This window comes from Colletotrichum higginsianum, chromosome 1, assembly GCF_001672515.1.
Source record: "Colletotrichum higginsianum IMI 349063 chromosome 1, whole genome shotgun sequence".
Lineage (NCBI taxonomy): Eukaryota > Fungi > Ascomycota > Sordariomycetes > Glomerellales > Glomerellaceae > Colletotrichum > Colletotrichum higginsianum.
In genome coordinates, this window is record NC_030954.1 from 3,633,846 (window position 1) to 3,654,940 (window position 21,095).

Genomic DNA, 21,095 nt, shown 5'->3' on the forward strand with positions numbered 1-21,095 from the left:
GTCGCCGTCCTCAGCTCAATGGTCCATCCATCTCGCCCTTGGCATCTTTATTGACATCATGAGCCTCGCGAAGAGGTGTATACTGAGAGAGAGAGTGAGAGAGAGAGAGCATCGCCTCGCTTGTGTCGTTCTTGGCATGTTCAAGTTTCAACCACTGGCTACACCGCCGTCGAGAGAGTCGCCTGAACCGGGACAATTCAAAATTACACGCCAACAGAGCGTTGCGTATCCAGATAATGCTGAGGCGGACGCGTGAGTGTGAGTGCACCTCTGCCCGTGTGCGGTGGTGCGGGCCAAGGGTCGAGGCATCAGTTCGCGAAGCCGACGGATACACCTGTCCGCCCAATGTTCACAAGGCGGCTTCCCCCATTGGAGCTGATGGAAAGCCACACAGGAGTTCACGGATGGATGGGCGAAGTATCGAGTACTTGTAGCCACTCTCCTCCCTCCGCGGCTACAGCAGGTATCCCGAGTTCTCTGTCAGGTACCGTCAGCCAAGGCAAGGTACCCCTCCTGGCCAACGTAGGGACAAATACAGTATACCTAGCTGCCGGGCTGCTCCCGAGGGGGTTCCATGCGCCGATGTATCTGCGTTCCGGAGACTGATGCTGATGCAGCAACCAGCGATTAGGAACCAGCAACCAGGAGGTATAGGACTGGAAATGCACGGGGAGTTCTCTCTTGCACTTAGTGTATCCCGGTGTCTATCGACTGAGTACACCGTAGGCTCCGCATCTTACATCAGCAACCCAGATCCTGTGTACAAGAGTACACACCGGTGGCTGTGAGCAGATAGATACACGGGTACCTCGCCCTCTCTTAGCGTGCTGCCGCCCCAGTGTGCGTCCGTACCTCCCGCCCGTCGCCGCCTCCGCCTATTGTGGCAGAAACCGCAAGCCCCAACTCGCCCTCATTCGCGGACGCCGTCACACCTCTCACTCTGGCTATTTGCCTTGCCATACTCTTGCTGCACCCGCCCTCCACCCCTTCCCTTTTCCTTCCAGCTTCTGCCACACTTGGAATTCACTTCTCTTTTCCACTCTTCCTCAACTTCAACTTCACCAGCCAGACTTCGCCCCGCCACGGCGTTTCCGCGCACATCCAATTCCCCAGAAAGTGCCTTGCGCTGTCGCCATTGAGATTGCTTGCGTCAGCCATTCTTCAATTCGACCGTTGTCGCCTCCGCCACATTCTGTCGCGACTCGTCCGCTCGTCCCGTCACTCTTCGGGGACCTGAGCCCGTCCACCTAAAGAACCGCCACGTGTGGCTGAACGACTCGAAGCTCCCATGAATCGTCGTTAACCATCAACAACGACGAAGCAGTCGCATCGAAGCTTCTATTTTCGACTAATAAAAAAACCTCAATCAGCACGTTTGATGCTTTCGTCTGCCCATGGCCTCGGATAACGGTCCTATCGCGACCGAAGCCCCTCTTCTGGCAGCGGCGACGCCCGTCGCATCAGACGTTTTCGCGCTTGGAGATCCTGCTCGCACCAAGTCGCTCAAGAGGGTGCGCGAATCCACGCCGTCATCGCCAACGTCTGTCATTGAACCTGCAGTCGACGGCGCTCTCCCCGCGGCCGCTCCCTCTACCGACTATCCCTCTCCTACGAAGTCTGCTCGCTTTGCCTTGACATCGTCACGCCGCTCACCGACGCCTTTGACAGCTGCGGCCGCCCTCGAGGCTCTCGAAGAGGAACGCAGGCGCGAACTGCGCCTGAACCCGCCTGCATCAAGTGACAACCCCGGCCACTCGGTCCTATCTGTCCTCGCCGGCACTGTTGCTGCCATGAGCCGGGCCGACGAAGCGCCACAAGCTCCCACGGCTCCCATGGAAGCCTCTTCAAAGGCACCTGAGGCCGTGATACCACCGCAGGCCAGTGATGCGCCAGCAGAGGCCTCACAGATGAGCCCGCAGAGCGTGACGAGCGCTGCTAGCATCGCAGGCGCTCTTGTGACGGCAAGCCCCGGTCCAATGGATATTGATACCAAGAGCAACGAGCAACCTTTGCAACTAGAGGCACAGCAACAGCACCCATACCAACACCAACACCAGTACCAAGACCAGCACCAGCCAGAGCACCAGCCAGAGCACCAGCCAGAGCACCAGCCAGAGCACCAGCCAGAGCACCAGCCAGAACATCAGCCAGAGCACCAGCCAGAGCACCAGCCAGAGCATCAGCCAGAGCATCAGCCAGAGCATCAGCCAGAGCATCAGCCAGAGCATCAGCCGGAACACCAGCCACCGCACCAGCAGCACCAGGCGGAGCACCAGCCAGAGCATCCCTCGCAGCCGTCGCACCCAGCCCCGGTTCACGATGAAAAGAATCCGCCTGGATCACTATCGTACCCTGGATCGCTTCAAGCCGCTGCTATGATGCCCGCACCACCCACGCGCGGCATGAGCTTCCCTATGCCGTCGCCTGGCCACGACTCTCCCACCCAGTCGGGTAAGAAACACAAGTGTCCATTCTGCGAGACCGAGTTCACACGTCATCACAACTTAAAGAGCCATCTCCTCACGCATAGCCAGGAGAAGCCTTATATCTGCCAAGAGTGCAACATGCGGTTTCGGCGTCTCCATGATCTGAAGCGTCACAGCAAACTCCACACCGGCGAGAAGCCTCACATATGTCCCAAGTGCGATCGCAAGTTTGCCCGGGGCGATGCGCTGGCCCGACACAGCAAAGGTGCCGGTGGTTGTGCTGGCCGCCGCTCCAGCATGGGTAGTTTTGCCGAGACAGACGACATGGATGGTCCAAGTCTGCATGACGGCGATGACTCGATGGCCGGCATAGTCTATGGCAATGAAGAAGATATGACGGAAGAGGATAGACGTTTGAGTCTACCGAGCATCAAAGCTCAGCATGTTGCGGGAGGGCAGGGAAGTGTTGATGGGTACAACGCTCATTCTAGGACCTACCCGCCAGCAGGCCCTCGACCTGGGACAGGTGGGCTTTACCCGCCAAATGTTGATCGCGGCGCGACAAGTTCAAACACATCTCCGAGCATGCCCAACAGCATTGCCGGCGCTCACACGTCGAACACAAGTGTGTCATCGGTGCCTGTGGGCGGCGCTTCCGTCTATTCACAAAGTGGCATGACAGAAAGTCCGAAGCCTCTAAGCCCAGGGCACGATGCAAACAACATTGCGAGACAACGTTCGCCCAGTCTCACCCAGCAATTCCAACAGCAACATTATGGCCGTAGGCCTTCGGATAGGCACACCCCACCAGGTATGCTCTGCCGATTGCTTGATATTTTTCTTTGGGCCTGTACTGATCTCATACTGTAGCATTCGCTGCCTCCACAGCACAAACTGGCGCGGCCCCGTCGGCGGCCGCTCATCCCCGTGGCTCAAGTGGAACGCAATCCGGAAGTGGGACCGAAAACGGCGGCAACATGTTTGCCACCGACCCCGGTGTATGGGCGTACATCCAAAGTCTCGAAGACAAGGTCAAACAATTGTCGGACAAGGTCACGGCGTTTGAGAAAGCGGAGAGCGCGAAGCAGGCACAAATTGGCCTGCTCACGAGTGAAGTCACTGGGCTCAAGAAACAGCTAGAGGCCCGGGATGTCGAAGCGACGGAAGTCAAAGCATAAAGCAGTACACGCAGGTACAGATGACGGCACTTGCCAGCTATCTGCGCAACCTATCACCTATGTAACAATGACTAAATGCTTCTGGCGGGGGCACGGCGGAATGAGTAGTCCTATGCGGCGGCAGGAGGACAAGTTGGCGTTTTCACTCATTGTCGGCGTCTTGATTTCTCGTCCCTCTTTTCATTTCACCCATTTTTCTGTCCCTCTCACCCGCAGCTTGCAGGATGACATCCGTCACCAGGGAAGGCGTTTCAAGGGGCATTGACACCTAGATGTGCGGTGGTGGATACTGGCACGGAAAAAGTTACTGGCTTGAGAGGCATGCGTGGCTTCATCCGGAAGTGGTAGATTCCTGGTCGTTTGCACACAATGCGGTGGCAAGGCCGAAATCTATCATTATGGATATTTCCTCTTCTGGTGGTTTCCTGGAGGATCTTATCATTGGGTCATTAATTTCCCCCTACATGTATTATAGCGCTCGCTGCAGAAATTCTAGCCTCATGGCTCTCCGTCCTCCTGGACAGGAGACAATTTAGTGGGATTCACCTGTCTGTAAGGACCAACTCAGAATGCACACGCACATGGCGGTGATGTTTGGTTCGTGTCTGTCCGGCCACCGGTGACAAGAGATGTGCACACTTGGTTCTGCGCTTGTGACTATGGATTTAGAGAGTCAAGTGGAGGCACGACTATATTGCAATCGGAGGAGCCCTCCGTTAGTCCAGGGCGGCAAGTTGGTCACATAATATTGTATGTCTGATGGACGAAATACATCACTTTTTGGTGAATGGGCTGAATATCCGTATCGAGGTCCGCTCACCGAACCCGACGACGCAATCTGTCTTTTCTTTTCCCAGCCACGTCGCCACCATGGACTTCGACTACTCAAGGCCCGTAGACGGAAGTTCCTAGGATGACAACGAAATATCTTTTGCCCGCAACTCTAACTGTATCCGAGGAGAAGAGAAGCTTGTTGAAAGATGTGAAGCGCTAAAATGCCCCGACGCAGAGGCCCAAGGAGAACGCGGCCAAGGGGGAACAGGAACCAGGCAACTTGGTGGTTTGTTTTGTGCAAACGATCGAGCGCGTTCCGCCAATATGGGCCAGGTGCACGTTGGGAGTGTTTCCATCCCAGGGGCGAGCAGAATGACAGGTTCTTGAGATGACGGGGGTTTAGGCATCGCCGAGGGTCGGAATCACGAAATTCACTGCAGGAGACATTGGTGTTGAGAAGTTGCCGACCAGCTTGAGATGTAAACCCAATCGGCCGCTGAGTGACCACCCTAACGTGAAGTGGGGGGTCGGAGTGGGCGAAGACCGCTGTCGGTGGACTGCCTTGTTGGTGATACGTAGGCCCGACGAATGGCATTTCAGGGCGGATGAGGGGGACAGGCCTTGTTCGGCAAGGCTCGTGACATGACTCTCTCCCTCCGCCACATGCCTCGTCTGTAGGGGTCTCTCCCATGTCTGTCGAGGACTCGAGAACGATAACCCGCGCAGGCCTGGACCCAGAAAGTTTTCGATGTTTCAACGTTTCAGGTGGAAAAGCAGTGGCGGCTGCGTGTGCGCGGCCATTGCTTTTCCCATTAGTGCAGATCGATCGTATCTTCCGAAATTGGGGAGTGGATTTGTGGACGTCATGCCCGAAATGAGATAAGTGAGAATGGCACGGCCGAACATGTAGGCGGGACGCAACGGCCAGACGATCTTGCGTCTCAGTTGCAAGGACTCCTGATGGCCAGACCGCATCTTTTCCCTCTCGAATCCCCGTCCTAGTGCCTCGGCCGGTGGTCAAGGACTCTGGCCGTGATCAAAGCTTGATTGGATATCCATGCTTCGTTGTTCACTTGCCTTGGCGACTTTAAATAAGTACACCACGATGCTGCTGACGGGCGGGGGAACATAGGCGGCCGCGAAGGCGTCGTAAACAATAGTCAGCGGGTACCGGGTGACGGATAACGCTGTCCAAACCATTTGGTTTGGTCCTAGCAGTGAACCAATTTCCCCGTGATTGGTCGCTTGTCCCGTGCTGAAAAGGAAGTGGTATATTTTACTGCGTAACTTTTGTGACTTCCATCGTTATTGTCTGGGTGTTTTGTGGCTTGCTCAACTGCAACACGCTGGGAAACATTTTGGGTATTCTGTCGCCGAAATGAGCAAAAGCCCGGTGAGCAGCCTAAATTCCTCTCTTCCCCACTCCTGTTTTTCTGTGGAAGTCTGGAGGGCATTGGGCCGTTGGCTCACTGGTACCGTCGCAGTCTTTGATAAGATTGGTCGCCAGAGTCGCTTACTGAATCACAAGGGAGCTCGAAGATGAGGCAGCGGAATGTAGGCTGTGTTGTTTACATCACAGAGGCAGAGAGGGTACCTGTGTGCTTCGACATACTGACGCTGGCCGCAGTATGGAACACGAGACTGAAAATGCATTGCAACCTGCGCCGGCATCGACTCGTCCAAGGATTCTCCAGACGCTCCAGACCGGACCGGACAGCTTTGACGTGCGTGTATGGATACGTGCGCAGAAAAAGTTCATCGCGAATCTGCTCTCAGCCCCGCGAGCCTCCTGACGGTGAAGAATAGGGGGCGACCGGGGTTCATAGTGACATGCGTCCCTGTGGTCATTGTCAACGGTCACGTTAACCGAAGCTCGTATGAGTACTTGGCTCGGTGTCAAGCGCGCTGCGGCAGAGCGTTTTGGAAAGCCGAATCGAATGATGAATGGCTGAAAAGGGACCGAATCGTAAGGAACCCATGGTTAGTCGATCAGGGCCCAGCTGTCGGGCATTGTTTCCCTTGAGCGAGTAAAGATGTGAAGTAACGACGACTTGCGACAAAATGACGGCGGGCGAGCAAGGTGAATACACTCATGTAACTTTTGAGTAAAGGCGGCTGAAGATTGTCGATGGTTGATTGCTGAGGAATATCGAGATTGAGCAGAGCTGTCAAACGGCCTGTCCATGGTTGGTAGCAGCGGGGATTGGTTTCCTACTGCAGGGTTCTCTAATTGTGCCAAGGGAATCTGATTCGACAATAGAAGGTCCAGGGGGGCTTGAACAAGACAAACGCGGAATATAGAGCCGTCAATGAACACGGCGACAGGCTGGCAAGGTTGCATCGAGACAGGGTCCGAGGGGACCCAGTTGGCAGCCGACTTCAATGGCGGTGATGATCGTCATTCGGCCGACCAGGCTTGTCTGCATTTGCCTATGGACCGTTGGACGGCATGCCAGCAAACTGTTGTCGTTGCTGTTGTTGTGTCGCCGATCTTGTCCATTTTACGTGCTTCATCCCTCGGGACCAATCCGTTTATCCGTGTGAAGAAGAGAGCCAAGTGCATAGTGTGAGGGAGAAAGGGGGGACGATGAGGCATGAGACGACGGTTTGGATGAGGGGTACTCCTCTTCCTTCATTTTCGACCTCAATTTGTGTGTGCTTCCAGCATGGAACAAGCTTGGAATGAATTGGAGTCCCTGGGCAGAGAGAGAAGAAGAGGATCGGATGGCAGCGATGGAACGACCGGCACGAAGGCGTGGAGGGGGATGTCCGTGGGAGCACCTTGTAGGCAAGTGCCACTCACAAGATTGTAGTTCGCAAGTAAGGTAGAATACATAATTTCACAATTCGAGGCGCGAGCAGCATCCTCGCCTACATACCCAGGTCGGTACCTATAACGGGTCTGGAGCCTATCTGACCTACCTCCTGATGTAGAGTCGTAACGTTGAAGATGCCTCTTGTTCGCCCAGCCTGTAGGTAAACGGTAATGCAGTCTCGAGGATCACACGACACCCACACCACTTGCTGGCTGCATTTCGCTTTCCTCGTATGACAGAGGCTGCATAGGAAAACGAGGGGAATTAACGCCTTCTGGGCCCGCTCATCTCATCCATGATCCCCCAGGCTTACTAGGATGCCATCCCATCCCTTCCCCATGAGAGATTGCAGCTGTCGAGCGCACCGCTGCGTGCTGCGCCGTGGGTGCCGTGGGCAAGAGAAGCCCCTGGCCTTTCCTGCCCTGCACGTGGATGGCAACGCAAATAACTGGTCCCAGGAGAGGAACCACCCAATTTTAATACCGCGCTAGCCTCTGTCAGGCAAACATCCCCCTTTCCTTTCCTTCCCCTTCCGGGGAGGCGCGCCTAGTGTGGTGTACCCTACACGGACTGCACCGCTACGGCGCACTACTGTGCTACTTCGTCAGCCGTTGGAGGGCCCTGGTCGTTCCTGCAGCGGACCGTTCTCTTTCTGATAATAGCGCCTGTGATATGGCCTTGGGCCTTGGACGGCCCCGGTGGCTTGGACGGTCTGTACCTGTCGTACCTGGCCTTCCTAATTTCCCAGGGGGTCCACGAAATGGCCTCTTCACCCTGCTCTCCTCCACCTCGCCCTCTCCTTCTCCCTCTTTTCACCTCCTCCTAGCCATCGAGCTCTTCACTCTCGTTCACCGTGTTGATTCATCCAACTAGAGAGTTCGCTCTCACTTACACTCATTTGAATCCGAATCAACCTTCATTCGTTATCCTACAATCACCTATACGACTTCCGTTTCGATTCCTATCCCAACGACAATTCTAATCGAAACACACCACGAGTTCTTGACTTCAACCAATTCATCGCGAGAGAATACGGGTGAGTCTATGCCGCCGGAGGCCCTCCCCCCCAATTGAGTACACAACGCAAACAATCGAGCTATGGAAAGTCACAAGCTTGCGAAACACCAAACACACAAAATGGGTCTTCGCCTCGATCTGTGTCATTGAAACGTTGCCGCCCTCATGTTGTTGCGCAGAATCGGACAGACATGTTGCGTTGTGAAGCGTCCTGGTCTACTACAACCACCTACAAAATGGATACCAAGGCGCGCTAACATGCGATCCCTCTAGAACAAATATAAGAACATATACGATGAGGTCCATTGTCAGTCTCGCCATCGCTGCATCCCTTGCCGCGGGTGTTGTCGCTCAACCCCACAACCACCGCCATCGCCATGTCAAAAGGGACGGCGCTTCGCCCGTTGACAAGCGAGACCCCGATGTCGTTGTCGTGTACGAGGCCGGTCCGACAGTGACCGCCTATGAGCTGGGAGGAAAGCCCGTCACCGAAGAGGAAGCCAAGAAGGGCATTGAAGATGGCCTATTCGTTGTCATCGGCGAGACCACGCCCACTTCGAGCCCTCTGCCGCCTGCTTCGACGTCCAAGGCCCCCAAGCCTTCCACCTCCAAGGACGCCCAATTCTTCGAGATCAAGGCCAACAAGCCCACCACCTCGTCGACCCCGACTCCCACCCCTACACCGACACCTACGCCGACTCCAACCCCGACGCCCTCTTCGTCGTCCCAGGCCCCTCCTGCCTCATCCAAGTCCTCGAGCGGAGGCTCCAGCAGCTCTGGCGGCAAGGGTGTCGACTCGGAGTTCCCCAGCGGCAAGATTCCTTGCTCCAGTTTCCCCTCGGACTATGGCGCGGTTCCTGTTGACTACCTCGGCACCAGCGGCTGGACTGGCATCCAGAGAACTCCCAACTACAGCCTTGGTGACGCGGTCATCTCATTTATTGAGACCGCCATCTCGGGCGACGGTGGATGCACCAAAAACTCTTTCTGTTCGTACGCCTGCCCCGTTGGCTACCAGAAGACCCAGTGGCCCTCGGCCCAGGGCTCGACCAAGCAGTCGATTGGTGGGCTGTACTGCAACAGCGACGGCTACCTGGAGCTCACCCGTGAGAAGAAGAAGACTCTTTGCGAGCAGGGCGCCGGTGGTGTCACTGTTCAGAACGACCTTGACCAGCAGGCCTGCGTTTGCCGTACCGACTACCCCGGTAACGAGGCCATGGTCATTGCTACTGTTCCTCAACCCGGCCAGTCATTAACCTTGACCAACCCTCTCTCCTCTGACTACTACGTTTGGAACGACAGCCCGACCACCGCCCAGTACTACGTCAACAAGGCTGGCTACAGCGTCGAGGACTCGTGTGTGTGGAAGAGCTCCAAGGACCCTCTTGGCGCTGGTAACTGGGCCCCCGTCAACGTCGGTGTTGGCAAGAGCTCCGACGGCAACACTTACATCTCCATCTTCCCCAACACGCCAACTTCGACCGCCAAGCTCGACTTCAACATTGAGATCATTGGGGACGTTAACAGCAAGTGCGCGCTTGTTGATGGTTCCTACACTGGAGGTGGTTCTGGCTGTACTGTGAGTTTACGTGTCTCTATTTTGCCTGCCCGCATACCCTACTGACACAAGCTATAGACCGCCATATCCGGCAGCGGAAAGGCTGTCATCCGATTCTTCAAGTAGACATCTCACGACCAGACAACATCTGGCGTGGGTTCTGGGCCTTTGTTTTTCGTGAAATCCTCTGGAAAATCAACGGATTGGCACATGTCTGCCACTGACGGACTGACCGATTTCCGCTCACGATCTGCGATGGCCGTTTAAAATCTGTGTGCAATATATCCATGCCGTGGAGACGCTTGGAGAGGAAAAGTTGGAGCGGTGGAAAGACGGGGTCAACAGCTGAGGGCGACAACAGCCTGAGGGCTCAACCGGAACTACCTCGGATTCAAGACGGGTCGAAGCAGGCATCTCCTCTCTATCGGCAACACTGGGGTCCATGTCACCTCGAGCCACGTTCTGCGACGACGGCCTTACGATTATGAGGCGTTTTCTTTCGCGGGGAGGCACCGACATGTGCTTTGGAGAAACCCACCGACGAACTTGATAGGATGCTAGAGATGATGAATACTCGACTCGGGTAGTTTGCATAAGAATGGACGGGAGATTGGGAAAGGGCAGAGTTTGAACGGCAGGCCCTAGCCGGCACATTGTCACCTTGACGCATCGTTTCCTTTGTCTACCACTGTTTGCCCTGCCATGATGCTTGCATTGTTTTCGCGGGCGGCCTCACCGTGGCTTAGTGAAGCCCGCGGGCGTTGGGGGCACCCTTATAGCCGCTTCGTGTATTGTCGACGCAACGTTAGTATTTAATTTATTGCTCACGATCAGCTTACCCGGTTAGCCCGCGTCGCATTGAACTCGAGCAGAGCCGTAGTTTTGGAGGCAAAGCTGCGGCAGGCTCAGCGTTTTCATCCAGGCTCGAGGTTGGAAATCCCGGGGTGACGAGTCGGACGTCGCCGATTAGCAGCCGCTGCAAACCGCAAACCGCCGATGCCGACGCCGACCAAGCCGGAGGGGGGCCACCATCCATGAGCGCGCTCCTGCAAGCGGTAAGGAGGTGAGTGTAGAGACGGATGTGTGTGTGGGAAGTGCTTTTCCTCCTGCGCGTGATGTTCTATACAACCGACCGATTCAGACCATGAGCTGAGTGGTCTATCCATCTCCAATCGATTTAGGCGACACTGGGCGTCCAAGGCGCACCTCCGAAGTCATCTTTCCCTTTGCATGCGCCGCCGGCAGGAGGAATTGGCCGTAGGCAAATGCTGACGGGGCCGTTGTTCGGGACGGTAGGAGCGCTGTATCGGCTCACGCCGATCCGGTGAAAGGTGGTTCTTGTTCCATTCTCTCGTTTCTCTGACGTTCTAGCCCTTACACACTCTTGCACCTCCCCAGTGACCTGACATGGAAAGGACGACATTGTCGCCGAGTTTCCGTCGAGCTCTCGGCGGGAGACGACGCGCCAAGGGGGGACAGCAAGCAAGGATCTCCCCCCCTTCTTATTCTCTTCTAATTCTTCTCTTCCTATTCACTCGGGACTTTCGGAAGATCTTTCGCTACCTCTCTCACCAGAACGATAGATGGATGGCATTCAATCTCCCATCTCGTTTTTTCCGTGTCAGCTTACTCAAGACGGTCTCCGTACCTCCAATTCCGGTCTCTCTCCAAACAAAGCTCTCCTCAAGAGCTGATCGGGCGCTCTCGCAGCGGGCCGCGCTGGGTTAGAGGTTGGTCAGGTGCATGTGCCTCCCAAGGAAAGCGGACCACATGACAGACCAATCTCTTCATCCGTTCTTCATCCATCCATGCCAAATGCAAGTCCCATCCGGCCCTCCTAGCCTCTCGTTCGGATCGGACAAGGGCCATCTCCACCAGCATGCGAGGGGCGGGACGCGGCAAGGCGAATTCCATTAGCCAGGCCGGCCAAGTCAAGCAAGCCAAAGGCGGGGTGTGCCGGTGAGGTAAGAAAAAAATTAAGGGAAAGCCCGAGAGCATGCAGCAGCAATTGGATTTCCTGATGACGCCTTGGTCCATTGTCATTCGATTGCCCATTCCCTCTTCTTACTTTCTCATCCTGGACTGCTGGACGGGTATTTCTCGACTTGCTCTGCATTGTATCGAATCCGTGCTTTTTTCATGTACCCGTCCCCATCTGCGTTGCCCTCTCCCGGTTCTTAACAACCTCCAGAGTCCCCCACCCATCCACCCAGTGCCTCCTCACATCGCCACCCTGTCGCCTCTTCAGCTCGCGAGTTCCCCTACTTGAACCTCCACTCCTAACTTGGCTTTTTTGTGTCTTTCTCCGTTACGCATCGTCGTTCACTCGCACATTGAATACCCCATCTTTCTTCCCTATTTTTTCTCCTGCTCCATCTCGACGTTGATCGCGGGCTCCCTGTCTCTCCTCAGCTTTTCAAGGTTGGCATCAATCTGCCCTGCGCGGATTTATCCCGCTGCCGAAGCTGGACGTTGCAGACAGAAAGAAAATAACGTCCAGCAAGCGTCGCTTCTGGTCGACAGAAAAGACAGACAGACATCCTTATCTTGACGATATTGCCTGCCCTGCGTCATATCACAACCAATCCCGGCTCGTCAACCACCATCGACGGTTTGCCATTGGCGAGCCACAGACCGTTCGCCAGGTAGTCCTCTTTAACTCAGTTCCACCTCACAAGCCTCAATAGACCTTCTTTTTGGTCGACTTCCTTGGCAACTTCATCCAAGACAATACTGTAGAGACAACCATCAACCAGTCTCTTTCGGTTTTGGTACCCAGGCCTTCTGTAAACTCCCAGAAGCTGCCATCATGTCGTTGAACCGCGTAGCATCGGTGGAGACGTTCCAGTTCGTTCCTCAAGCGCAGGGCTCGAGACGAGGCAGCGACGCCTCGAGTGTGAGAGCTGGAAGGCTGACCTTTAACCCCCTGCCTGACGAGTGGGATCCCGCGGCAAACAAGCCCGACACCGTTCTCGCTGTCGGCGCTTTCCAAGTTCCGCGATGGAAGAGAATCCGTAAGCTCCCCCTCCCTCCCCCTATCGCCGGCCACTCATCACTCAAACCCCCCCCCCCCCCCCCCCCGAAAACAAATAAAGCGGCCGGCGGTACAATTTACTTTCTGGGCCCGCTGTACACGAAGTCACTAACACAGCACATAGTCCAAGTCATTGTGGCAGTAGTATACTGCCTCTTCGGTGCCGGCGTTGCTTTTGGCTTCGCAGCACTGAAGCCGGTTCTCAAGCGCGAAGGTGCCTACAGCGACATATGCTCGGCCGACGACCCGCGCTCGGCCCCGGACGACACCTGCGTCGAGATTCACCTCAACCTGATGTTCACGGTAGCAGCCGTCGGCACAAATATCGCGGCTCTGCCCGTTGGTGCCCTGCTTGACCACGCGGGTCCTCGTGTTTGCGGCCTCGTGGGCAGCCTCTTTCTGATGGTGGGCTCGCTTCTGATGGCATATGCCAAAAGCCTGCCTTTCGATGGTTTCCTTGTCGGATACCTCGCACTTGCTCTCGGCGGTCCGTTCACCTATATTTCGTCTTTTCAGCTGTCCAATGCTTTCCCCAAGCATTCTGGGCTTATCCTCGCGCTCTTGACGGGGGCTTTCGACGCCTCTAGCGCCCTGTTCTTGGTCTACCGCCTCATCTACCAGGCGACCGAGGGAGCCTTTGGCCACGAAGGATTCTTCAAAGCTTACCTGGTTGTCCCGTTCCTCATCATCATTGCCCAGTTTGTGTTGATGCCCAAGCAGTCGTACAAGACGGTGGGAGAGTTAGTTGAGCTTCAAGTGGAGACGGCGGCGGCCAACGACGCCGACCCCGAGCCGTACGACGACCAGGTCGACGAGAATACCGCGCTCTTGCGTGAAGAGCGCCGCCACCGCGAGATCGTCGTCGCCGACATTGAGCAGCTTCTGGGCACCCAAAAGGCGGATAAGCAGAGCCGCAAAGAAGAGGAGAAGAAAAACGAGACATCGGGTGTCTGGGGCGTGATGCACAATCGCACCGCCCTGCGGCAGATTGCCTCGCCGTGGTTCATCCTCATCTGCATGTTCACCGTCATCCAGATGCTTCGCATCAACTACTTCGTCGCCACAATCCGCGCCCAGTACGAGGTCATATTTGGCGACCACGGCAAGGCCGTCGAGGTCAACAACTTCTTCGACGTCGCCCTGCCTGTGGGGGGCATTCTCTCCATCCCCTTCATCGGTGCGCTTCTCGACCACACCAGCACCGTCACCGTGCTCGCCGCCCTCGTCACCATCGCGACCACCATCGGTGTCCTGGGCGTCATAAACAACACGTGGGCGGCCTACATCCAGATATGTCTATTTGTGCTGTATCGCCCCTTCTACTACACCGCCGTCTCCGACTACAGCGCCAAGGTGTTTGGCTTCGAGACCTTTGGTACCGTATACGGCACCATCATCTGCCTGTCAGGCCTCTTTAACTTCCTTCAGTCCGGTCTCGACGTTTTGTTCCACCAGACGTTTGGCGGCGACCCTGTGCCGGTCAACGTCATCCTGCTCTCTGCCGGCTTCGCCGTAGGCGTCATGCTGGTTGGGTATGTGGCGCTGAAGGCTCGGAGGCTGAAGCGCAAGATGCTGGAGCAGGAGGCCGAGGCCGTGGCCGGATTCCACAACTAAGAATGCGCGAGGGTTGCCGGTTTATCTTATTTATTTTTATCTGCCCTAGTTAGCATAAGCCACGTATCGGCTCGTGACTAGTTGTATCCTTGCCATTGCTACTTAGATTGCATGGAACAGGCCCGCAAGGCGCTGTGGGATCTCTGTTGTTGTCGAAGCATCAAATATTGATCTAGCTCGTGCCTATTTTCCATACGGTACATGAAGAATACGATTACAATAATTGAATCTTCCCCTCGAACCATGACTCCTCCTTCTTTTGCTGTCTTCCTTTGACGAAGTCCTTTTGGCACAAAAGTCGCAACTTCCCATGATCGTAACTATCCGTCCACGCCGCTCACCTTAATTCGCTCCTCATCCTCGTCCACAACCGGCGTCTCGAACCTCCCGCCCGTCCTCCCCAGCCCGCAGAACTGGCCCCATCCGTCGACCTGCTCGCTTGCGTGCTTCAGCACCTCACTGAACCCCTCGTTGCCATTCTTGTCCACGCAGAAGTGGTCGTAGTCCGCCTGGTCGATGTCCATGTCGTCCCGGACGCTCGTCTGGTACTCTATTTGGAACACGGGCTTCCCGCCTCGACATAGGGCTGGAAGTCCGCGCAGAACGGCAAGAGAGCGGGGTCACATCTTCCCGTACTAGGAATCGAACATCTGACGTCGTGTCTAGGGTTCAATCACATAGTCGATTCGCCGTATTTTAGCATTGTTACGGTGTCACACTCAACTCCATATTGTCCCCTTGTCTTGCCTTGAGAACCCACGCTATTTTCACCCAGTCTTGCCCGGGAAGACGCGGCACTGGTCACTGGGAGCCAACCGAATCTTAACTCCTGTCTCTGCTGGGCGTTTTACATGTCGCTCCCCCCCTTGAAAATGATGGTCATCGCATGGTTCGATGCGGGTTAAGCTGAAGGGTGTTTGCTGCCTCGGCGGTCCCTATTGAACTATTCAAAAACTGTCCGATCCAGATGTATGCATGCTAAGGGGAAGTACGTAGCCAGAGGCGGCAGAGACGGCGTTCTTAGCAGACGAACAACGTCAGGTTGGATGCGCTTCTCTTGAATGTTGTACTGCAACAATGCAAGACGGCCATGTGAAATGCAATATGGCGGGAGCCCGGTCGTTTGCGAACTAATCATACCAAGACGTTTTCGCCCCTGGTGTGACGAACGTCAATCTCTACATTAGCCTGCCTGATGGCGAGTAGTTTTTAACTGCTGGGCCGGGCCAGATTGCTTTGTTTTGAATGTGATGGTATTTCCTGTCTGAGTTACCGAACCATCCGGTATCATGCCCATTCCGCAAACGCCGCTCTAAATAGCACAGTACATTGGTGGTCCTACGCCAAAGATAGCCGACTCTTCATCAGTACTCCATGGCATGCCCAACGGCCTCCTCGCGCTGTTTTCTGACTGCATCGTTCTCGGCTTCGCGCTGCTCCTTGAGTTTCGCTTCGACGTCGTCTCTGAGGCCGCCCAAGTCGGGCGGAATGGTCTGATATTGAACGCTCGGGGCTGCTTGGACAAACCTAAGCTGTTCTGTAACATGTTGGAGCACATCGTCGAGGCGCTTCCGTGTATTCCTATTCACGCGTGGCTCTCCAAGAATCTGCTCCAATGTCGGGAACAACTCCTCATATCTGAATTGATCCCTCCAAGGGGCGTGCGATGGGATGATGGGGTCGATCTTTTCTTGGCAGCCGATGGCGATGCTCGTCTCGAAAGCCCAGGCGCGGGCCACGTTTCTAGGCGTGTATCCGCCGCCGCCGAAGAGAATCATGGGTACGCCGAACGACTTGCAAAATTCGACACATGCGCCGTGGCCTTGAACCTGGAGATTAAATCGCCCAAGACGGTCGCCGGCGAGTGAATCGGCGCCGCACTGCAGAGCGATGGCGCTGGGCCGGAACTTCTCCATGCATTTGCCAATGACGTTCTCAAAAAGCCACTTGTACTGGTCATCGGTGATGCCGTCGTTAAGGGGAACATTGATGGCATGGTGCGCTCCGGGGTTGTGCTCGTTCTTAGGACCATTATCATCCAGGCCACCGGTGCCAGGGAAAAAATTGAGGGGATCGTATTTGTGGAAAGAGACCGTCATGACACGGTCCGTGGAATAGAAGGCCTCCTCCACGCCGTCTCCATGATGCACATCGATATCGATGTAGAGGACGCGGGGAAAACAACGCAGCAGCTGCAGGATGGCCAAAACGATGTCGTTGATGTAGCAGAATCCAGACGCCTCGGCCTTTTTGGCGTGGTGCAGGCCGCCTCCCCATGAAACGGCAATGTCGGACTGGTTGGAGCAGATCTTTCTCGCGGCGTCGAGAGATCCGCCTGCCGACATGGAGCAGTAGTCGTAGAGGCCCTCGAAGAGAGGACAGTCGGAGCCGCCGAGGTTGAACTTGAGATCGGGATTGGTGTTGTCAACGTCCCTCGGAACAGGCTCCGGCAGCACAGTGCCAAGGAAGTCCAGATAGTCATCGGAATGGAAATCGTTTAGTTCTTCATACGTGGCGGCTCGGGCGATGTAGTTGTCCATGGCGAAGGACATACCGTAAGAGTAGATGAGACTCTTGGAAAGGGTGAGTCTCCAAGGCTTCATGGGATGAGTCTGGCCGAAATGATGCTTCTCCATTTCAGGGTTGCAGTGGAAGGAGACATTATAGCCCTTCGGCCGTGTGATTCCTGACTCCTCAGCCATGCGCTTGCATTTGGCAAAGTACTTGGCATTGTCGAGCTCGCTAGCCTGATCTAGGGGGATGTATTCCTCGACGATGTCATCTTTGTCGGTTCTGTGTGGCAAATAGTTCGGTTTAGGGACACGGAATCGGTATGCGTCTGTATCCATGGTTACGTGCGACGGGTGTCCCGCCGGGGCGGCCGGGATGAAGCTTGAGAGGGTCCCTCGATATGTGTGATGAGGTTGAGTGGAGGTGTGGTCTCGTTGAGTGAGATGAGTTTTGCCCAGCAATTAAGCAGTGAGACGCGGATTGCGTGAGAATATCGCAAGAATAAATTCGCGAGTTGCCGGTGCTAAATTTGTATTATATAGGATGATTGGTGAAGGTCCGATTGCCAAAACTGACCGCGATTCCGTCTGGTGTTGATTCAAGATGTATGTGGGAGATTTCGTCAAAAGGCTAACAGGCCAAAGTTTGAGTCCATGTGTGGCTGACTGCAGGTCAGCCAATGCGGTTCTCGAGCTCAGTGTGGCGCAGTGTTTTCTCGTCCTTCGCGGAAACCCGGAGCGAAATGTTCAACATGCTTCACCATAGTATTAATGGCACCTCTACATTTCAAAGCATTCCTCAGTCTTCAATATCACTTTGTGAAGAACGAATAGATCTGAATACGCACCCGCCTTGGTTGTTCTGATATCCGAACTTCTCAAAAACCTCACCCACCTTCGGGAAGAACAATCTACCTAAGTACCTAGGTACCTGATAGCTTACAAGTAGCGATTAGAGGACTGAAGGGAACATCTCGTTGCTCAAAAACATTCTCCACTTTATTTAGAATGACATCCAATCAACCATCATCCAGGGTGCGTGTGCACTCAGACTGCAAGAGCCCAAGTGTGGCCTGAGAACCGGAGGCTAAAACTGCCGTCTCCGCTTGACTCGTCTTCTCACTCTGTGTGACTGGACGAGCAGCTCCCTCCACTCCGTTCGAACCTCGCAAACTTGCCCGCCGCCAAACCCAACGCAACACACACCACCGCCATTGCACAAAACGTGATTCCAGCCTCTTCCACCCCCACCTTCGCGCATCCGAGAGGGAAAAAATTCACGTCCGTCAGGTCAGGTCGGGTCAGGTCACCTTTCCCAGCAAGGCAATTTTTTACTACTCCGTAAATAAATAAAAACATTCCGGGATCACGAGCAAGGGCCCTTCCGCCGTCTCGATTCGACTCGACTTGACTCGACTCTCACCCAACTCGCCTCGCCTGGCCGCCTTGGCCTTGCCCACCGCAGCTGGACCAAGAGGGGAGGAGAGAGAGACCGAGAGATCGGTCCCAAATCTCTTTAGGTGAGCCAAGCTAGTCACTTCGTTCGTTGCAGAGGATCGTGGCCGGGGTACCTTTTCTCGAAGTCTCCCTTGTCCAAGACTCCTCTGTCATCCGCCTTCAACAGGGCAAGTGCAGCCAAGGCAAATATCACCAGTGGCTCTCCGCCTCGTGCCAGCCCACCGACCCCTCGACGGCGGACGTGCCGCGCCGCGCCGCCCCCCGTCATCTTGCGTGCCACTATTCCCACCTGTCGCTGGCTCTTTGCTCTATCATACTCCACATCTGCCTCTACTCTGCTTTGCTCCAATCCCCTCTTACCTTACGTTGTCAATCCTCTTTATCTCGATGACCTTGGTTCACGAGGCCTTCATCACTCCTCACACGTCCCCCCCCCGACCCACTATCAACGCACCCTATCTCGCATTATCGTCCTCGTTTGTGTCCTCGTCTCTTCGAGGAAGAACACCATCTTGGCCGCACATTCAACTTGCTCCCGCTTCCTCTCTGTGGTCCCTGCTGAGCATCTTGTCGTCGTATACCTATTCGCCCAGTTGCCTACCTATTCCACAGCGAGCGCTTGCTTTCCCACTCGCAGAGTGCTCGGGAACCCGTCATTAACACAAAATGCCTAGAGACGATTTGTCCATCGACTTCGTCAAAAGGATGCCGACGGCCGAGGCTCTTGACCCGGCCATCATCCTCGACGACTGGCTCAACCGCGTTCAGAACCTTCCCGAAGAGATCCGCTTCCTCCAAGACGAAATCGCCGACAGGGACCGCCAGTACTGCGACTGCGTCAAGTTGATTGAAGATCGCGATGGAAAGATACAGAAATGGATACGGGCCAACGGCAGCCACGAAACGAACCCTCGTGAAGAGACAATGCGGTCCCAGATGCGCGACAACTTTATCCGTGCCGACACACTGGCTACCGAGAAGATCGCCCTGACACAGAAGTTGCAAATCATCATGGACAAGCACCTGCGGAACCTCGACCAGCATATCAAAATGCTTTACGACCGTGCCGAGCCCGGCTTCAACGACCCTGACGAATGTCCTTCTTTGATCCGACCGAGCGCGGCAAACCATTCTGCGCCGTCGGGTCGCTCTGTCAACCCTGCGAGCCACCTTGTGGGAACAGCCATTACCGCCACACCTCTGAACCCGATTGTCAACTCCTCAAGTCCCATTACGGCGCGCGTAGGAAACCCGCAGATCCGCAACGCTCAGTCTCAACAACATGCGTCCTCTGCTCCCGCTACGCCTGCTGCAAGCATGATACTCAACCGTCAAGCGCGGGAGAGCTCGGCAGGCCCGGGGGGTGGCGCGCCGAAGAGGGGCCCTCGGTCCATCTCTGGACTGGGCAGCCTCCCCACAACATCGAGCAGTCTGGCGAGGCATTCGTCCTTGGGCCCAGGCACACCGAAAGGCGCCACCGGTCCTGGGCCAAACGGTGCTGTACGAGCGGGCAGCGCCGGTCCCAGATCATCATCCACAAAGGCATCAAGCGTGTCGGGCGTGAGAAAGGGTACACCGGGTGTAGCAAGCCGGAAGAAGCCCATCAACGGCAACAAGTCGTCCCTGTCCCGCGTCAAGAAGGCCCCGGGAAGCCGTAACTCACCCGCCTCGACAGCCGATAGCGAGTTGTCGGACGCCGACAGCGGAAGCGGTGATGAAGGCGACCGCACCCGGATAGACCGTGCCAGCGGCACCCCCGCGCGTGACGGCAAGGACGTTGACCACGATGATAGCTTGCTCGATGTTGAGGACGATGAGGCGGGCGACGACAAGAAGTATTGCACCTGTCAAAATGTCAGCTTCGGCGACATGGTGGCGTGCGACAATGAGGATTGCCCCTATGAGTGGTTCCACTGGTCGTGCGTCGGCCTCAAGAGCGAGCCCAACGGCACGTGGTTCTGTCCAGTGTGTACGGAGAATATGGAGAGGGAGAGGCTCCAGAAGAAGAAATAAAGACAATGATGGGAGATTGTAGCGACTGGAGCGTTTATACCCCTTGGAGGCTCAGTGAACGGCGTTTATCTTTTTTTTTGGGGGGGGGGGGGGGCGTAGTACCATAAAAGAGGCATCTCGTGGGAATTGGGTTCTGGCATTCGAGCATATCCCACGACTTTCAGTGAATCAATGACAACACCATTTGCCTTCACGAGTATATTGCAATGACGGCTGATCATGGGTGCGAACACATTCTGTCAGGAGCTTTCCTATCCGACGCTTTTTCCGAAGAAGGGACTCTCGTTAGCATGGACAGCGCGGCGGTAGTATCGACGTGCCAAAAGTACCCATTAAACGGATACCAAAACACCACCAGCTTGAGAGGTAGCATTGTTTCAAAAGCGCACCGGGAGGATGAGGTGTTGTCCTCCCCAAGCCCAAACATGGAAGCCGACACATGCCACCACCTCTGATCAGCAAAAACGGAATCTATCATAGCGTCTGGATGATTCTGGGCGTCATCATACCGGCCAATCCCAATGCAGCGTGTGCATATATAAGCTCGAGCATGACAGCTGGGTCTTGCCCCCACGTGGGACGCATTAGGGAGCCTCATTTGATGGCATGGCCTGTTCGTGGTGCACCTCGTGTCTATTCATGGTGGTGGCCTGGGTGATGACATGCATTCATTTGTTTCGTTTCACTGACCACCCCT

The 21,095-nt window shown here is 55.4% G+C and overlaps 6 protein-coding genes across 6 annotated transcripts; 4 read left to right on the forward strand and 2 right to left on the reverse strand.

Moving 5' to 3' along the window:
* Positions 1-1,394: 1,394 nt before the first annotated feature.
* Positions 1,395-3,604, forward strand: CH63R_01077 (C2H2 zinc finger protein; the record flags this gene model as incomplete). Its single annotated transcript, XM_018296052.1, has 2 exons — positions 1,395-3,237; positions 3,297-3,604. 2 exons carry the CDS (start codon positions 1,395-1,397, stop codon positions 3,602-3,604), a joined length of 2,151 nt encoding a protein of 716 aa, XP_018164414.1.
* Positions 3,605-8,506: 4,902 nt separating this feature from the next.
* CH63R_01078 (Beta-glucosidase) lies at positions 8,507-9,895 on the forward strand (the record flags this gene model as incomplete). Its single annotated transcript, XM_018296053.1, has 2 exons — positions 8,507-9,790; positions 9,848-9,895. The coding sequence occupies 2 exons, from the start codon at positions 8,507-8,509 to the stop codon at positions 9,893-9,895; spliced, it is 1,332 nt and encodes a 443-aa protein (XP_018164415.1).
* A 2,683-nt stretch (positions 9,896-12,578) lies between these two features.
* CH63R_01079 (Major facilitator superfamily transporter) lies at positions 12,579-14,417 on the forward strand (the record flags this gene model as incomplete). Its single annotated transcript, XM_018296054.1, has 2 exons — positions 12,579-12,783; positions 12,928-14,417. 2 exons carry the CDS (start codon positions 12,579-12,581, stop codon positions 14,415-14,417), a joined length of 1,695 nt encoding a protein of 564 aa, XP_018164416.1.
* Positions 14,418-14,631: 214 nt separating this feature from the next.
* CH63R_01080 (endo alpha-1,4 polygalactosaminidase) lies at positions 14,632-14,941 on the reverse strand (the record flags this gene model as incomplete). Its single annotated transcript, XM_018296055.1, has 2 exons — positions 14,632-14,700; positions 14,759-14,941. 2 exons carry the CDS (start codon positions 14,939-14,941, stop codon positions 14,632-14,634), a joined length of 252 nt encoding a protein of 83 aa, XP_018164417.1.
* An 840-nt stretch (positions 14,942-15,781) lies between these two features.
* CH63R_01081 (Histone deacetylase) lies at positions 15,782-17,266 on the reverse strand (the record flags this gene model as incomplete). The annotated part of the gene is made up of 1 exon (XM_018296056.1): positions 15,782-17,266. The coding sequence occupies one exon, from the start codon at positions 17,264-17,266 to the stop codon at positions 15,782-15,784; it is 1,485 nt and encodes a 494-aa protein (XP_018164418.1).
* A 1,785-nt stretch (positions 17,267-19,051) lies between these two features.
* CH63R_01082 (Chromatin modification-related protein) lies at positions 19,052-20,398 on the forward strand (the record flags this gene model as incomplete). The annotated part of the gene is made up of 1 exon (XM_018296057.1): positions 19,052-20,398. One exon carries the CDS (start codon positions 19,052-19,054, stop codon positions 20,396-20,398), a length of 1,347 nt encoding a protein of 448 aa, XP_018164419.1.
* Positions 20,399-21,095: the final 697 nt, after the last annotated feature.